Genomic DNA, 18,113 nt, shown 5'->3' on the forward strand with positions numbered 1-18,113 from the left:
GCCACATTATGCATGTCATATATCAATGACACACACAACACAACTCACCTTCATCATGGCTCCTGTAGTCAGTTTAAACATGGCTATCTTCTCTTTCACCTTCGTCATAGTTCCAGCAGCTAGCTGATCACCTTCAATGTCACTGAGTTGTCTCAACATGGTGTGGCCATGTTTCAACACCAGATCATGAGCCTCTGTTAACTCTCGTAACTTATCCTTCATCTGATCCAACGGCTGGTCTTGTTCCTCATCCTCTCCTCCATCACTATCATCTGTTGGTGATGTTATATTATTAGGAGGTCATGTGATGCCATAAAAGGTCATGTTGGGGTACATGAAATGCACAGGAACCCACCAACACCACAGTACACATGTATTCCATCACTTACTATCCCACTAGGTGCCTGCAAAAAGGCTGAAAGCTTGTATATAGCAGTATTATTAGAATCTTGACACTATATATAATTCTGTTAAATGTAAAATAAGCTCTGCAACTTGATTGACAACTTGCAATCCAGCGAATTACCTGAATAATGTCATGTCAGGCTACAATGTACATTACAGCTCCTTACATAATAACTTACACAACCCATTATTCACAGCTTTGACTAACAAGGATCACTGTTGTCATGGATACTGTGACATACATGTACAGCAATGGTAGTAGTTCACATGGTAACTTGTTATTACTGAATACCACAATTAAACTTACCAGACTCCAACATTTTGATAGCTTTAGCCTTAGCCAGCTCAAGGGCAGTAACCCATCTTTGTCTCTCCACTTCATTGGTAGCTCTCAAGTGGAACACTTGACTGGGACCATTGGTAATAACAAAGTTACAAGAGTCAATTGTGTCAATGAAGGCTCCAGCCAAGTTCACTGTCCCTCTACAAGTGTGAGCCATCTCCTCTTGTGTCCTGTACAATGCAAGTGGAGGACAGAGTAAGCACATAGTATCACAATAGTGACAGTTCTGATGTACCTCCCAGTCCTCCCCCCACAATCACAACTGATTTCCTACCATAAAGAAAGCGTTCAGCTTTTGGGTAATCAATACTCGTCTCCACAGCACAATGCATTCTGACACTGTGATACACTCCTTCATTCATTATAATGTCTAATATAATATCTTACCATATATCAAGGTGTCCTGGGTTTAAAGTGTCCCATGTAGTGAAATATTGGGAACATGATAATTAATTATATCACACCCCATACTATATTGGAAATTTCTAAGCGCCACCTATCCGCACTTCGCACCCCCTATACTGTACACAGTACCCGGAGTGGATTATAAAAACACATGTTTTCCTTACTGGCAAGTAAGGAAAATGCTATGGTTTGGCCTATTCATAGTGGGTGTACTGATGTCTATTAGCTAAAAGTTTGATAAGCACGAAAGGTTGATACGAGAGGCGGAATTTGTGAACTTAGCTAAACTGGAGCGAATATACCATGAAATCCATACCAGTACACGTAGCACTAGTAACTAGTAAGCATCAGCCTTAAACTAGACTTGTTCAACCCGCCATTTTCACAAACATGTGCAAATACTTTTTATACGGAAAGCGCCTATACCAGTAGTAGGCTAATCACCATCCAAGAAACAATCTACTAAACTTACTAGTTAAAACAACCGAGTTGTATCCAGACAGTAAAACAGAATCTTAGAGTGAGAAAGAGTGTTTCAAAACTTCAGGCGCGAAATGCGGATAGTCGCGTACATTTGTATGGACACTATACGTGTGCTTCCAATCCAGGTAGGGGTGTCTATTATCTATGACTATATTATGATTTTAATAAGAGTGTGCATGTCACTGGCAGAACATGCGTCAGAATCATTTAAGTGTTCAAGCTATTCTTCTGGTGCTGGCATTATACTTTTCACACAAGGGTGACTGCTACAAGGTTTTGAAAATGAATTCATCACCTTTGGTTTGGCTTCATCCAGAATCCATCACCTTGGAAACTGAATTCAGTAATCAGAATTAGCACTTGCTATTGAATTAGCAGCTATTGCGTAGTTGTAACTGAAATGAATATTGAATAACTACAGTTAAGCCAGATAAGTACTATTGTTATATTACTGTCAGCAAGAGTAAATAATGGAAAGGTTAAAAATTCACGGAGCAAGACATTTTGAGACCAATAGTGGTACCCATATGCACATATAACTTCTTCTAACATGTTCACATATTAACTTGTTTGAGTTGTACAGTCCTTTCCAGGTCATTGTATAATAAGGTTACCTGTCTAAACTGATCATTGTATGGTTTTTCAGTCACCTTTGCACTAGCTTTGCTGTAGAATTTGGTGCCTTTGTAATATAATTGGCAATTCAATATCAATTCAGTATGCTTGCAATAGAATCAAGTTAGAATTAGTTGCATTTCTTAATTGAATGCTATACAAGCCAAGATAATAGCGAATTTCATTATTGTTGGCATATAGTTGAGTATGAATTACTTGGTGTACACCTGGTGGTGTATTGCCTGACATGAGAAAAACCAGGGGCTTGCTATGAATGTAAGTTAGAAACAAAATCTGTAGCATGTTGAGCAGGCTACAATAAAGGGTATAGCACTGCAGAACCAGTGGAATGTGGTATTAAATACCGTTCCATAGAGTTCTGTATGAATTAGGACCATCATCTAATTAACATGAATTGGGAGAGAATTGTTGGTTATATTGTCCTTTATTTCAAGATGGTGTCCTCAATTCAGATGCTTATACAATATACTATAGTAAATTATGAAAGATCTCCACTATGTAGCAGTTGTATACAATTCATTACATAGGAAACCCCATTTTACAGAACAGTTTAGCTCACTTCTATCGTGCAGTGTTATTTGGTAAGCATAGCTATGTCACCAAATAGTTGATGATGATGAAAGCGATCATACTACCACATTATTCATATTGTACTCACAATATGACTACAAGCAACTAGTGTTGTTCTATGATGCAACTTGCAAACCTTTAAGGAATGGCAGTGCTTGGCAACCATGCATCAGGTAGGAATATCTGAGCAACTAAATCGAAGACGCTTTAAAGCATGACAACTCAAAATGCTTTACAATTAAATTGTGAGTGCTGTCATTATCAAAGAATGTAGGCCATTTTGGCTTACTGTATCCAGACCTAACACATGCATAACCCAGTATAGGGAAGGTCTTTAATATTGACCTGCCTCTACCACACCAAGCCTCTCAAAAGTGTCTCATGTAAAAAGGTGGAATGATATACGGAAAACACCGGCAAAAAACTTCAAGTGGCGGTATTTATACACCACACACTCACCGATAATAGGATAACAGGCCATTAGACAACACGAACCATCTCTTCTGATAGCCCTTTATGTAGTTGGTCCACTTGTGTAACCAGCCACGAAACTGTTCAGGACAAACTCGACCGTCCGGCATTGCTAGCGTGTTGTAACAGGTGATTCTTCTCTAATTAATACGCACCATCCTTTTTGTTGCTGTACGTGTTTCTAATACATTCGAGCAAGAACTGGTGCGCCATGTCGAAGAAAATAGCGATATTGGTGGAGTTCAACTACGAGGACCTGGAGGTGTAGTTGTTGTGTCCTATTTCATGTTGCTATTGTTGTAACAGGTCTGGTATCCGTTGCTGCGCTTTCGTGAGGAAGGGATGATCACGTGCACGGTTGGTCCGGAGCAAGGGAAGGATTATCTTTCAAAGAAAGGCTACCCCTGTAAGGCGGATCGGAGTATTGACAGTGTTAAAGCTGAGGTATTAACATTATGCAGTACAATAATTTATTTGCTCACCAACAACCTAATGGAGGGTCATGCCTTGACCTTCACATAAAAGTAGAATGACCACACCCAGTATATCGACTGCTGGTTTGCACGGCTCTGAATGCAAGCATGTAAAACATTGTCAAGGTTACTTGTTGGTTTATGAAACATGCTGTGGTCTAATAGCCCGGAAGTGACAAGCATATAGGTGAAGTAGTTACAGATGTCAGCAAGAATGTCATATGTAGGAGGTTGAATGGAGATTTTGAATTTTTGCTTGATAACACATTTGTAATCATGCCAACATGTTGCTTTAGTTCTAACTGATATAAAATATAAATATTAACACATTATCGAGATGTGTTGTTAACATATGGGTTGCCTGTTGTGCTACTGTGCATGCATACCATACAATGTTTTATCACCAACTGCTAACTACATAGGAGTTTGATGCATTGATCATTCCTGGAGGGTTTGCTCCTGATTACTGGAGGAGGGACAAGAGATTTGTTGACCTGGTAACAGAAATGTATCAATCAGGTGCAGTGGGTGGGTCTGAGGTATAGCACGTCATATATACTGTAGGCAAGCCAACTGCTGCAATATGTCATGGACCATGGATGTTTTGTTCTGCTAAGATCTTGGCTGGGAAGAAAGCAACTTGTTTCTATTCTATCAAGGATGACCTGACCAATGCAGGGTGTGTATTGTACTATTGTTCTGCATATTGTACACTATACCATAGTGAATGTTCTATTAGAGTAGTTATGTGATTGTAGTTGATGGAATTTGTGTTACTACAATGTACACCACAGGGCAATTTATGAAGACAAAGAAGTGGTTGTTGATGGCAACATGGTGAGTATAAAGTAACTTAGTGTCAGTTAGCAGTCACCTCTTTTAATAAGACTACCTCATTATAGTGGCCACCAGTCCTGGCTAGGTATAGAGGTTAATTTTCTGTTGTAATTGGCCCCTACTTTCTAATTATGTAAAACAATTTCCATCAGTTTTTTTTTTTACCTTTGTATTTGTCTATTTTTATATAGATCACATCCCGAACACCACAGGACCTGCCACAGTTCTGTAAGGCCATCTTGGCTCAACTGAAACAGTAATGCATACCTTTCTAATTGTTCTTTTAAAATTTTTGTTTTGTAGTTGAATTTAAAAAATACATTGATGATGTAATTAATTTGAAAATGTCATCTATGTAAGGTTCATTGTTCTCTCATGATTCTTTGTTCCCATCAAGAGGGGCTGTAGGACATTCAATATTTGATATACGGAATTCATTATTCTCAATCTGATCAGAGCAGGAGATCCCTGATATCAGTATCCAGCAGACAACACGTTGGTCAAATGTTATATGTTGCCAGGAACCCATTTTAGCGTCACAAACATCAGCAACAACTTCCCAGTAGTCTTCTTCATTGAGATACACATCAGCTACTTGAACTTGATAATCAAAGGTACATTTCTGTGAGTAACCCTCATCATTTGGGTATATTCTAAATCTCATGCTGGAGACCAGGTATGGTTGGTTAAGTTGGAACATTATAAATCCTCCGTCATCGATGAAATGGTACACAAACTCACCGTCATAGAAACCAACAAACAAGTCCTCTTGGCATGTGATGTTGACAACACTTTTGGTGGGCACTAATAAGGAGTTGTTCATCACCTCCATATAAGGATCACTGTAGTAACATTCAAAGGACACCAGCTTAAATGGGTCACCTTCACTAAGTACACCCACACACTTCAAGCTTGTTGTTAATAATCCAATGATCCTGATGAACTTCACAATCGCTTCGGGAAAGAAAATCAGTTGTTCTGCTCGGCACAAGTAAGTGGAATAGTCAACAACCATATCCCAGTGTTGGCGATCGCGGGACACAAATATTTGATATGGGTAGCACTCTTCATTTCTGTCATACAAAGTCATTCGTATGTGATTGATGATAGTAAGCTCTCCCAGTTCAATAGTGATACCTTCGTTGTGTTCAAACCCATGAAATGTGTAGCACTTGCCGTCTTTGTTGAGGGCATATGAAGGACAAGTACCTTCTACCACTTGTGCCCCCAATTCTGGGATGGCCATGTTTTGATCTGGTGTCAACACACCCCTCTCTTTGATCTCATCATAACAACCTTGATGTTTGATGCGGATAGCCTCTAGCAATTCGTCAGCACCAAATAACGTCTTGGGACGTACCACGTTGAAGATATCATCAAAACTAAACCTGTACAAACGAATACCCTTGAGGACGGCAGCCATGTCAGAGGGTGACCTATTGTTAGCCTCAGCCCACTTGATACAACCTCTAAAAATGCTCATCTCATGGGCAAAGAATGAGTCTCTCTGTAATATGGTGACTAAAAGTGACTGAGGTAGTGAACAAAATGAATCACTCATCATCACATCAATGGCATTGTTGTCAATAAATGTCAGACATTTTTTCTGTAGTTTATCTAGTTGGTGCATATCAGCGTACGTTAGTATCTGACATATGTTGGAGATGTTTATGATGCCCCCAAGGTAGGTACAAATGCTCTTCAACAGGTCTGTCAGATTATACTTGTCAGACAGGGCCAGTAGCTCCAACACAGTGTGTTCAGCCAGGCTGGCTAGGTCCAGTCTACCACAGTAAAGGTACTCTAACAAGAAATGGAAACTCTCAGGTGTAGCGTCTTTCACCTCAATTTCCGCTCCAGGATTAGCTTCCACCATGTTACCAAACAGGAGTAGCCTGAAATACTCACACTGAGAGGCCAGGATGATCCGGTGTGCTGCAAACACTTTCCCACCAACCAGGAATGTGACATCACTGTTGATTCCGCCCCTCAGTAGGGCCAGGAGGTTATTGGACACGTGATGAGAGTGGTCCACCCTCTTGTGAGACTGTTTAGCTACAATACCATGTACAGCATCCACATCACGAATAGCGCTACAGCCTATTCTGCTGGCTCGAGTACAAGGTCCTCCTTCCGCCATCAACAGTAGCCCTGTAGGGACGCGTTAACAACGGTAACAAGTGGGCACTGATTAGAACAAAACAAACAATGATAAAAGACGCACATTACAACCCACATACTGAACTATATTGGTTGTGTCCATGGCGTACACACGCTACGTTACTTGTTAACATTATTTTCTACCTTAAAACAGTCCAACAATAAGACATAAGAGATGCTCGTAAACAAACTAATCCAATTATTCATAAGCGCCTAAATAAAATTACGCTCAGGAATGTCGGATGATAAGTCATATCCGAAACGGCTTGGCGGCTGGTTGGATAAGCTAACAAGTTACTCTAGGGGATACCAGAGGAGATGGTTTGTGCTGTCCTCAGGAACTTTGTCTTATTATCGGTAAGGATAGGTCACGTGTTGTTCTTAGGTAACGCCCCACGTGGGCTGCACAATAGCGGAGCTTCTGGATGCTTTACACATGTGTAAGGGATCTATGATATAACCAAGACAGCTGTTTCAACATAGACAGGAGTTCTGATTATAGAGAATCTATTTGCACACTTTATAACTACTAGATATGATGATGCAACTTCTATAACCTTGCTGGATGTAAGGCCACTTCAACTAAATCTTTTGTTTCTCGGGCCCGACCGACCCTATGTTTTTCAGTATAAAATAATTATGTTAATCACGTGATCACCTTGCAAGAGTGATAATGCCACGAAGGAGTTGCAAATTTATCTTTAAGCTCTCAAAAAGTAAGTAACACTAAATATCTCAACATATAGCTGCCTACTCACAAGTGATACAGCAACCGTAATGTAGCTTAGCCACCATTTGACTCGCAATATCACTCTTCAGCTAGTAAAATAGCATATTTTTATTTTACCGACCTACCGATCTTTATTTGGCAGAATTTCGCCCGAGAAACATAAGATTTAGTTGAAGTGGCCTAAGGCCGCTCCAAATAAATTCTCTGTTTCCCGTCCTGGATACTGGCATATTCGCATGCGGGCGGGCGGTCCATTTCCATTATTTCATTATAAGATTGGCTAGCTTTTCAAGCCATTATTTGCCTGGCACAGCCAAAATGGCTGCATAAAAGCGTGCCGGCTTAAGCTTGTTCCTTCCTTTGTAAGTTGCAAAAATAACACAAACGCGAAGCTTGTGCTGACTTGATAGCACTGCTGACACTGTTTCAAGATAGCTTTTACTGAGCCTATCAGTATGCAAGAATAACCGGAAAATAATGGAACAATACGGAATAATGGAATATTTAGAGCTGGCAGTAACCAGATGCGGGCGGTGGACGGGAAACAGAATTTATTTGGAGTGGCCTAATATGCAGACTTTAAGGCCTCTATTGTTGTGATTTGGAGCATTTGCATACCACAATATATCAACCTAGCACAAGAATGGCACTGTAGCTTTTGCTACTACAATCGACATAAATTTTGGTCACTGACTATCTTGACTTTGACATTTGTTTTTTACCATACGTTATGTTACCCTATTCACCTGTGCAGATTTAACCTGTCTTGATTTGTGCATGAATTTTGACTGTTTAATACCAGTATGTTTATCACTCCCACAAGTAATAGTGTAACTTGTTTCTTGTTCTCTACAGGACACAAGAGGAGATGGCTCACACTTGTAGAGGGACAGTGAACTTGGCTGGAGCCTTCATTGACACAATTGACTCTTGTCACTTTGTTATTACCAATGGTCCCAGTCAAGTGTTCCACTTGAGAGCTACCAATGAAATGGAAAGACAAAGATGGGTTACTGCCCTCGAATTTGCTAAGGCCAATGCTGTGAGAATGTTAGAGTCTGGTAAGCTGAAGAGCTTTGTGCAATTATGACCTCTATCATCATTGTCCACGAATCACAGTTATGCAATTTCTTAGATGAATGTACACAAGTTTGAACTGTTACATTGTACCCAATAAAGCTTCCATTTCAATTGTTTACAAATTGAGTACTTCTTTATGTAGTTAATTCAGTTAATTGCTGTTAATGATTCATCAATTAGTTTTACATATCATGATTAGCAGTGATTAATTTCATAATCAATTTAGTCACACATCTCTACAACTTCTTTGTGTAGTGTAGTCTTAGTAAATTTGTCATGTTTCAGTCTTAGAAGATTTTATATAGCAGTTAGGGTGACATGAGTGTAGGTAATTGTAACATACAACGTAATACATTCATAGCACTGATACGGCATTTGTCAGTCAGTCAGTATTACAGTGGTGTATCACCATTAAACAGACCCTCTGTGGTTGGGTACTTCATTACATGTGTAATTTGTACTCTTATTAGATGTTACATTTTAATTGTGAAGACAAGTAGCAGGGCAGGGAAGCATAACTCAAACTAACCATTTAGTATTTTATCAATTTTGTGAATAGTGTTTTCTGAGTATCCGTTTTCATATACATTCAAGGTACAACTGGGTCCCTTTTTGACTCAAAATAATATTCCATTTTGGGTAGACTACTGGGCTTGTTCTGTAAGTTGAGTTGTTAAATGTTAGTAGAGCTCTTTAGGAAGCTCACCAAATGTTCAGAAACCTGTGAATTGATCATCTCACAATAAAGCCAGTGTGTGCACATGTACACTTCCCTAGTAACACAGGGAAGCAGTGGGATGTGTACCTGGTTATTAAAACTTGCTGTCTCATCACCAAATCATTGTTGGTGGGTGTGTATACCCAGCAAAAAGTCAGTGTGTGTATGTGTGCATGTCGGCATCTGTGTGTGTGTTGTGTGTGTTGTGTGTGTGTGTGTTGTGCGTATGTGTGTTTAGTTCCATAATTAATCCATTATATGAATTCACATGACCTTAACAGTTGATGACAGTGATAGTGAAGAGCAAGATCAACCTTTAGTGAAGTTGAGGGATAAGTTACAATCACTGACTGAGACACATGACACGGTTAGTGTACAATAATTATATGTTGTATATATTTTTATCAGTTTACTGCGTATATCTTGTGACTTTGTAATCCATCACACAATTCATTTACTGTAAGTCACATACAGTGTACAACTTATAATGTCCATTTTCACATATTTCCTGTTCCCCAGTTGTATGGTCTGGTGATCCAACATGGACAACAACTAGTAGCAGTAAAGGACAATGATCATTCCTCCCCTGAGGCTGTGAACAAGGTGGCTGAGAAGGTGGCCATGTTTAAACTAGCCACTGGTGCCTTGATAAAGGTGTGTCTGTCGGTCTTGTCTGTCCGTCTGTTTTTTCAGTGTATGTTTGCTAATATTCATGTGTAGTATGCTTGGATGCTTTCTTTTTTGTTCTAAGCAAGTTTTGAGAAATGTTGCAAATCACATTGCGTTTAGCACTACCATTTATCCCATACATATTGATCACATATTACAGTACTCTTCAACCCTATAGTACTAGTGTATACATTCTTCATTGCTTACAGAATGTGGCAGAACTAGACTTGGTAGCTCGGACGATGGATAGGTGGTGTCTACGGCAACAACAACAACAATATTGCCATGGTAACAATGTATCACCACGTCTCAAGGCAAGACACGATAACACAACCCCACCACCCCAGAAACTAACAAACCACAATGGTATCCCTAGTGATGACAACATATCCAACCCTCAAGCTATAGCAAACAGCACATCAAAGGACTCAACAGATAACAAGACCATTGACCCACAATTAGCTCAACAAGAATCAGACACTGATAGTGATGAATCACCATTAGTGGCAGCCGTGGTGGAGTCTCTAGATGAAGCACAAGTGTCCAGTAGTTCTGATGATGATCATGAATTCTTTGATGCTGTAGAACAGTCAAGAACTGAGTCATCTCCGATAGAAGCTACCATTTCACCTGTAAATAGTGTCACCATAGCAACAACCTCTTTAGATAGAACTGAACCTCCTTCAGTAAATGTGTCACAATCGCCATTGGTAACCAAAGAGGACAAAGTAACTATTTCACCAAGTTCAGATCATGTTAATGAACCACTTGAAGTGAGGTGGACACAATATCCATGGTAACATGTGTATTGTGATGTTTGTAGAGTGGATATGTTGCTACTGACAACTTCTTATCACCGTGTCAACCCACCATCACTAATCGTAGGACAACCATTCCACCACGTCCTAACATTAGACTCAACCTGTGGAGTTTGATGAAGAACAGTATCGGCAAGGACTTGTCTAAGATACCTCTACCAGTGAGTGTTGTGTGTAGGGTGGAACATGTCTGTGTATACGGTGGGAACTATCAGGATAGCTGCTAAAAAGGTTCATGTGAACTATTAACCTTAATTTAATGCAGCAACTTTATAGTCACTGTTATTGCAGTAGTTTGTGTAACACTAGCACTTGTTTGACTGCTGTTTTATTAGAAAAGTTGCTACAAAAATTTAACAAATTATTTAGTAGAATTTTCTACTGCCTGACTATTGTGTTCAGACAAGCACAATTCGATAACCCTTAAGGATACAGGTTTGATTTTTTCACTGTTCAACGTCGCTTCTTGCCTGGTGTCTTTAGGCATACGGTACCGCAGTACATACAATGCATGCTTCATGGACTTACCTGTGTCCTCCTTTTTGTCCCATTTATCTTTGCTGACACCGCAAGGTGTCAATTTGTGGTAGTGCCACGTGATGGCTTCCCTACGTTTGACAAAACTCATTCAAGTTTTCTGTTTTGATTGAAGAGGTCCTTCTTATAGTGTTCTTTGTTTGTAAAGCTGTGTAACAGGCTGAACATTGCTGAAAACGTAGCGTAATGGTCACTTTGCTAATTCGGTGTTTGATAGTTGGAGCATGTGTTCAGATGAAAGCAATAAGCCTGATACCATTCCATCCATTCTAATGCGGTATGTGTGAGTTCACCAGTCTTAAACTAGTGGAAATTTAATCCCTAATTTAGTCTACTTATTTTTCCTTACCTTACATGTACAGTAATGCATTGTTGGATGGTAATGTTTGAAGGAATGCTAGAATGGTTTCTCTTTTAGTACTTCTAAATTACCATATAGCTGGGTAGTTTGGAGGAGGGAAACTTTAGCTAATTTGCTGCAATAGGATTATGGAGAGAAAAACTTCAGTAAATTTGTTATTAGCTAATACAAAAATACAGTTTGTATTGGGCAAACAATTTGGCAGAGTTGAATTTGGCAAAGCATCATTCGCTCACCAAATCTGCCAGCTATACATTTTTAGTTGATGAAGCACCTTAGTTACACCTTAGTTACACCTTAGTTACACACCACCAGGTGTTCTCAAGGGTCTGGCCACACTATATGTGTAAGTGATTGAATGGCAATATCCCCTCAGGTCAATTTCAACGAGCCCCTGTCATTTCTACAACGGATTAACGAGGACCTCATTTATCATAGTGTACTAGAACAAGCAGTAAAGGCCAAGGATCCATGGGAACAGATTTGTTATGTTGCAGCATTTGCCAGTTCCTCTTATGCCAGCACTGTGTATCGGACTGGGAAGCCATTTAATCCTCTGTTAGGTGAGACTTATGAGTGTGACAGAAGAAGTGAAATGGGATGGAGGAGTTTCTGTGAACAGGTAAGTTTTGTTCAAACATTTAAACTACAGATAATATTGTTTTAGGTATGTGTAATCTATTAGAGTACCTGGCTACTTGTGTTAACACCTGTTAGGTATTGTGTTAGCATACAATTCCATGTGTCACCTTATAGTTGGAAGTTTGTTGGGAAACTACAGCGTATAGTTAAGATGGTGAACTAGTAAAGCTATTGTAGTCTCTACGTTGTGGACATAATCATTTCTATCTTCCTTTTAGAAATTAGAAATAGTATACTTGTCAGTGTTATGTGTACAAGATCATGTGATCCCTCTCCTACACACAGGTCAGTCATCATCCTCCTGCATGTGCTCAACATGTGGAACACAAAGACTGGACCTTCTGGCAAGACTACACAATGGGTAGCAAGTTCAGAGGGAAATATCTTCTGATTATTCCATATGGTACGTTTGGTTTGAAGTGCTGTGGTTACCTTTTATTGTAATAGTGTTATCAAGAGTAAATAATAGTGGAGACTCTTGGTGTTACCCTAAGCACATGTTACTGATACTATCATACTGTTAACAGTAGTCTTCACCTTGTCTTAATGTAAAGCAGTGTCCTGTTGACTTAATGATGTATATTATTACCACATCACACTGTGAAGAGTGTAGTGAAAAACAAACTAGCTAATATCAGTGTGTTGTGGGAAGTGAAACATATTTGTTTTAAGTGCAGGACTAATTGAAGGATTTTTCTTTAATGTTTTGTGAAAAACCAACGCACCATAGATGGTAGCACAATTCAAGTAATTATAATCAGTAGCTATGTACATAATTGTTGCTGTCACTACTATACAGGTACTGCACACCTGGTGTTCCACAAAACAGGAAATCACTACACTTGGTCTAAAGTGCTCACTTATATACACAATATCATCATTGGTAAACTATGGATTGATCAGGTGATCATGTTAGTGTGACCTCTAATAGAAGCCATGCCCCCAGCCTTAAATTATGGGGCGTTTTTAGTTCTGGCACTAATATTCTTAAAATGGCAGACAATAAGTACCCGTGCTTCTATTCAGAGATACATACAATTCCCTTGAGAGGCATTACATAACTATTGTTCATATCCAGTCAGGTGACCTGGAGGTGACAAACCACAAGACTGGTGACAAGTGTGTTGTCAGGTTTATTCCATACAGTTACTTCTCCCGGGAGCGTATGAGAAGGGTGAGGTAATCCCTGTGATCACATGACCAACTCCACCCCCCACAGGTTACTGGCAATGTAACGGACAAGACTGGAAAGCAGCGATATGTACTAAATGGTTACTGGGATGAGTTTATTGAGTGTAGTGAGGTTTTGGGAGGGAGTGAAAAGGACTTGAACACTGGACCAGCTAAAGTTGTGTGGAGAGCTGTCCCCAGCAAGTAAGTGTGGATCATGAGTTCTTGTTCAAAAAGACATTTTAGACCCATAGTTAAATATTTCTTTAAACGCTTACTCAGGTATACTCATTTGAGTACTGGGACAGCGTTGAAACCAGGTCGGGTCAACAGGGTCACGTTTTCTCTGTGTCATCCGGGTCTGACCCGGATTGGATCACGTGAGAAGCAAAATTGCTCGTTTGACGACTTGGATCCTTATAAACACTATCGCGTAACTCTTTCATGAGCCACACCCACTTATTGCGCTGCAAACATATGCTCAGCCACTCCCATTTATTAGTAAGTGCAGTCTGTAGCACAAAACTGTGTCTGTTGGCTGTCTGCAAGCTTACATGGAGACACGCCCACTAATCGATTATTGTAAGAGTTGTATATAGTCTAGTCTTGCAGCAAGATAAGTACTTTTGTGAGCCACACCCACTTCAACATATCAGGGAAATAGTAATACTAGGTATGCACTAGTAAGTTTGAGAGCTTTAAACATAATTGTGAGAGAATTAGTGTAAAGGAACTAAGCTAAAATTATTTTGTAAGGTTTTGGGAAAGTAGACATTGGATGGCTGCAGGATCAAGGCTGCCTAAGTCCATCATGGATTTTTTTTTCTCCTTTCTGCAACTACTCAAACATAATATCTTTAAGCAGGCTGTAGGACCAGGTGTCCTACAAGCCTTCATTTCAGCCTGGACGTACAATGTACACATCATGGATACACCTTTGTCCTCTTCTGTACCATTTCTTCTTGCTGACAGCACAGGTTGTCAATTTATGGTAGTGCCTCACATTTGTAGCAGCAGGAATCACCTGTACTTTCTGTAGAGTTACTTCTTGTGGTGTTCTTCATTTGTAATTTACTGAACATAGCTGAAAACGAAGTGTAATGGCCTCAATACTTGATGGTGGGATAGTATTAACAGAATAACTGGGGCACATGCTCAGACGAAAGCATTAGGTTGGGTGTTATTCTTTCTTTTGATGTGGTATGTGCTGGTTCACCAGTTAAGTAAAGTAATAAATACAGATGTAGAGGGGGAAATTAGGAATTTTAAGTTTGACTTGGGATCATGGACATAAAAAGTAGTGGAATAAGGGAGGTTGCCTATACCTGAAGATATACTCCTTGATCATCAAGGAGATAACACATTAAAATGATTTACATCTAGGACAAATGAAGACATGTAGACAATGTAACAAGGTATTGCGTCATTGTATCATATTAGTAGGGGTAGACACCGTGGAGGTTAGTATTTCCTTAATGACATCTATTGGTTGGTCGATATACCCTAATAGAACAGTCACACATGGTTTGCTGGAAGTGTTCTGTTATTGCAATCTAGCATAAACTTATTAGTATCTATATCACCATTGGTTATCAGTATAGGTGGAAGACCATTCCTTGCTGATACCTTCAAACAATAATGGATGGCACTACAGGTCACTGTTTGATGTTGCTTGGGTCCAAAACATCCCTTGTCACCTAGCTACTGCAGCAGCTGCAATGCATGTTTCTAGGATGTACCATTGTCCTTCTCTCCAGTAGCGCAAATTTGTTGACTTGTAGGTAGCGTATTGTGGCTTTTTGTACTGGCTCTCACGAATAAAATGATATTATTGTCCATGTCAAGTTTACTATATGTGAAGTGAGTGAATCAATTGAAATGAGTTTCTCGTATTGTTCTTCAAATGGTGGAACATGCCTAAAAACAAAGTGAAATGCTTCAGATAGTTAAGTAGTCAGAAGAATTTTCAGTTTAATTCTTTTAATTTTAATATATATACTTGTTGAAAGTACTTTGGTAGCTATGAGCATACCTTTGGGTTTGGTTATACCTAACCAATCCTGCCAGGCACTGTATAATACTACCATACTGTATGATGATCCATAATCCTAAACCTTGTTGCATAGAGAATATGAGTCCATGAAATAATGTTTTATATTTCACCTGTGTATGAAATCAAACCTGACGTTTTCAATTACATGTACCTAGCAACCAATAAGTTGATGTGTGAACCCCTAACATATGTAGTACTGGGTGTATTTTTAAGGTGACAGGAGTATGACTAGTCATATTTGGAAAGGGAAAGCTATAAACCCTTTTCGCAGATCCAGTCACATATAGTTAGTGAGCCTCTGTAATTGTATTGAAATTCCAAACACTTGATGTATTATTTCCAACCTCCTCCGATAATTATGGGTGATGTGGTATCATGTGATCTAGTGTGTCATCAACAGGCAGCAAGAACAGGCCCACATGTATGGCTTCTCGGAGTTCACTTGTTCTCTTAATGAACCAGAAGAGGGGGTGTGTCCAACAGATAGTCGCCTAAGGCCAGATCAACGCATCATGGAGAATGAAGACTTTGATACTGCTAATATCGAGAAGGTATGATCTATTGTGACTATAGCAAGATGAACTGGTTTTACAGGTACGACTGGAAGAGAACCAAAGAGCAAAGAGACGTAAACGGGAAGCAGCTGCAGCAAAAGCAGCTGAGGCTGCAGCTCAGGGAAAACATGAAGAGGCCAAACAATTAGAAGAAGAGTCATCATATTCTCCTTTTTGGTTTCATAAACAATTTGATCCCTGCACCAATACAATGGCATACAAATACAAGGGTGGTTACTGGGAGGCTAAGAGTAAAGGACACTTCCCCGATGTACCAGACTTGTTCTGATAATTGTATACTAATTGATTTTTACAAATTTTTATTATTTTCTGTGGATGCCTTATGTGGCTTAAGAGATATGTGGTCAGTTATCCATGTAGCATGGTAACATGTGTAGCATGTGTAAAATGTGTAACATGTGTAACATTGGAGTCATGACATTGGTGTGATTTTAATGCATGAGTGGAAAACTGATGCGGGATTGAGAGGCTCAATCATCTATTTTTCTCCTACAATACTTAGTGTCTTCAGATGTCCTTTAACACTTGTGCTTCATAAATAAACATTTTTACTACCAAATTTAATTCCTCACCCATTAAACAGCATGTATGGTGTAATTTTTCAAACTGAGAAGATAGAGATATGGCAGGATAGAACACGCTCTATTGTTCATCTAACTACATTTATCATGTTATGGAGTTACAGAAAAGTTGTGTTTATTTTGTGTCCTAAAGCTTGCCACATATGAGAGTAAAAACATTTCAAGAACAGTTCCTCACACTGATAAACAATCAGTCCAGTAGATGTGTGAAACAATTAGAAGTAATAGTATAGCTACTATTTAATACACCTATTGACATTTTTACAGACCTAACTACATTATCAGATCGTGCATAAGATATTAATAGATGCACCAAATTCTACTTGAAAACTGTATTCTGAAGATGACCGGGTCTGTATAGTTTTAATCATTGGTGAATGATCTCCATCCACTTGTCAAACACTCTAATAGAACAATCACATTTATTTTCTTAAAGATTCTAAGTAGTTATAAGTTACCATAACATCCGGTACTTTTTGTGATCAAATGTCAAGTGTGACTAGCTGTGTGCCTTACTCCAGCAATGCATCTCCATTATTGTAGTAAACTGCTGTATTTGTATAGCATTAAAATATATTTTGCATTACTAAGATCAAGATGATAATATACTTGAAGATCTTACCCAGACTCTGGTCCACAATGAGCTGAGGGTCATGAAGTCATCAGAGCAGACTGGCATGACTATTGTTGTACAAGTTGAGCTGGATCCTGAAAATGAAAAAATGGATTTTTCCTCCAGTGAAATAATATTTCAGTCAACCAGATGATTAAAGGGTGACAGTAAGGTGCTACAACAGACAAGTGCAGTTTGGCTCCATTACAAATTCAAGAGAGGGTTATAATAGACACTATATTTTATGGCTTCTCCATTGGAGAAATTATTTAGATTGACCGTCTATATTTAGCAGGTCAAGCAGCCCTTTTTTTGAGTCAACATGTACATAAATTATTGTTAAGTTAGGCTCAGTGAAAAATTAAATGCAATGACAGATCTAGATAGGGTTCTGTAGTTTTGGTCTTAATTTTTAGTTCATCTAGTGGTCTAGCCTACTTAGAAGCTATAATTATTACCATTGTCTTGCCCCCGACTATACTTTACCATTCACCTCCCAGTTTCATAAAAGATCAAGGTACTCTAATAGAGCACTCAGTAGCTAATTATAAAGATACAAGTGTGTCTTAAAATGCAGTCTCAGAGTTCCGAACTTTCTTGAGCCCAGACTACTGGTTTCTATGATCACTAGTAAAAATTTAACACATTTCAAGAATCCCATTCACAACATCACATTTCCTCTAGACATTTTAGGTGATAGTGTACCCAGTTTCTCACCATCAGCCTGTAATGCTAGCATAGAATGTTGAACATAATAGGAGACTGAAGTATTAAGCACGGTGT

General features: G+C 39.1%; 4 protein-coding genes across 4 annotated transcripts in view; 2 read left to right on the plus strand and 2 right to left on the minus strand.

Moving 5' to 3' along the window:
* LOC136246102 (oxysterol-binding protein 1-like) overlaps positions 1–3,497 on the minus strand; it is a 14,098-nt gene extending 10,601 nt beyond the window's left edge. The window contains exons 1-3 of the mRNA XM_066037560.1: positions 3,302–3,497; positions 713–918; positions 49–272 (exon numbers count right to left, since the gene is read on the minus strand). Coding sequence (XP_065893632.1) covers positions 49–272; positions 713–918; positions 3,302–3,423 — 552 coding nt within the window. The 5' untranslated portion in view covers positions 3,424–3,497. The remainder of the gene's footprint in view (positions 1–48; positions 273–712; positions 919–3,301) is intronic.
* On the plus strand, positions 3,418–4,968 carry LOC136246105 (putative cysteine protease YraA). Its single transcript, XM_066037564.1, has 6 exons — positions 3,418–3,575; positions 3,620–3,757; positions 4,209–4,305; positions 4,351–4,465; positions 4,581–4,623; positions 4,815–4,968. Exons 1-6 carry the CDS (start codon positions 3,525–3,527, stop codon positions 4,881–4,883), a joined length of 513 nt encoding a protein of 170 aa, XP_065893636.1. The 5' UTR covers positions 3,418–3,524; the 3' UTR covers positions 4,884–4,968.
* Positions 4,892–7,110, minus strand: LOC136246104 (BTB/POZ domain-containing protein 9-like). Its single transcript, XM_066037562.1, has 2 exons — positions 6,928–7,110; positions 4,892–6,774 (listed from the first exon to the last, which is right to left on the minus strand). The coding sequence occupies exon 2, from the start codon at positions 6,761–6,763 to the stop codon at positions 4,997–4,999; it is 1,767 nt and encodes a 588-aa protein (XP_065893634.1). The 5' UTR covers positions 6,764–6,774; positions 6,928–7,110; the 3' UTR covers positions 4,892–4,996.
* Positions 7,000–16,575, plus strand: LOC136246103 (oxysterol-binding protein 1-like). The gene is made up of 13 exons (XM_066037561.1): positions 7,000–7,140; positions 8,369–8,574; positions 9,593–9,678; positions 9,831–9,965; positions 10,190–10,753; positions 10,804–10,959; positions 12,073–12,318; positions 12,624–12,741; positions 13,138–13,241; positions 13,417–13,512; positions 13,558–13,712; positions 15,962–16,112; positions 16,156–16,575. The coding sequence occupies exons 1-13, from the start codon at positions 7,019–7,021 to the stop codon at positions 16,402–16,404; spliced, it is 2,388 nt and encodes a 795-aa protein (XP_065893633.1). The 5' UTR covers positions 7,000–7,018; the 3' UTR covers positions 16,405–16,575.
* The last annotated feature ends 1,538 nt before the right edge of the window (positions 16,576–18,113 follow it).

The sequence above is a fragment of the Dysidea avara genome, chromosome 15 (assembly GCF_963678975.1).
Source record: "Dysidea avara chromosome 15, odDysAvar1.4, whole genome shotgun sequence".
Taxonomy (NCBI): Eukaryota; Metazoa; Porifera; class Demospongiae; order Dictyoceratida; family Dysideidae; genus Dysidea; species Dysidea avara.

What these genes read in the sequence shown, in the direction of transcription:
- LOC136246104 (XM_066037562.1), bottom strand. Translation starts at nt 6,763, where the DNA reads ATGGCGGAAGGAGGACCTTGTACTCGAGCCAGCAGAATAGGCTGTAGC.
- LOC136246105 (XM_066037564.1), top strand. Translation starts at nt 3,525, where the DNA reads ATGTCGAAGAAAATAGCGATATTGGTGGAGTTCAACTACGAGGACCTG. An exon ending in TTGACAGTGTTAAAGCTGAG is followed by an intron (nt 3,758 to 4,208) that starts GTATTAACATTA and finishes CTAACTACATAG; the next exon opens with GAGTTTGATGCATTGATCAT. An exon ending in AACAGAAATGTATCAATCAG is followed by an intron (nt 4,306 to 4,350) that starts GTGCAGTGGGTG and finishes TATATACTGTAG; the next exon opens with GCAAGCCAACTGCTGCAATA.
- LOC136246103 (XM_066037561.1), top strand. Translation starts at nt 7,019, where the DNA reads ATGTCGGATGATAAGTCATATCCGAAACGGCTTGGCGGCTGGTTGGAT. An exon ending in ATGTTAATGAACCACTTGAA is followed by an intron (nt 10,754 to 10,803) that starts GTGAGGTGGACA and finishes TGATGTTTGTAG; the next exon opens with AGTGGATATGTTGCTACTGA. An exon ending in GGAGGAGTTTCTGTGAACAG is followed by an intron (nt 12,319 to 12,623) that starts GTAAGTTTTGTT and finishes TCCTACACACAG; the next exon opens with GTCAGTCATCATCCTCCTGC.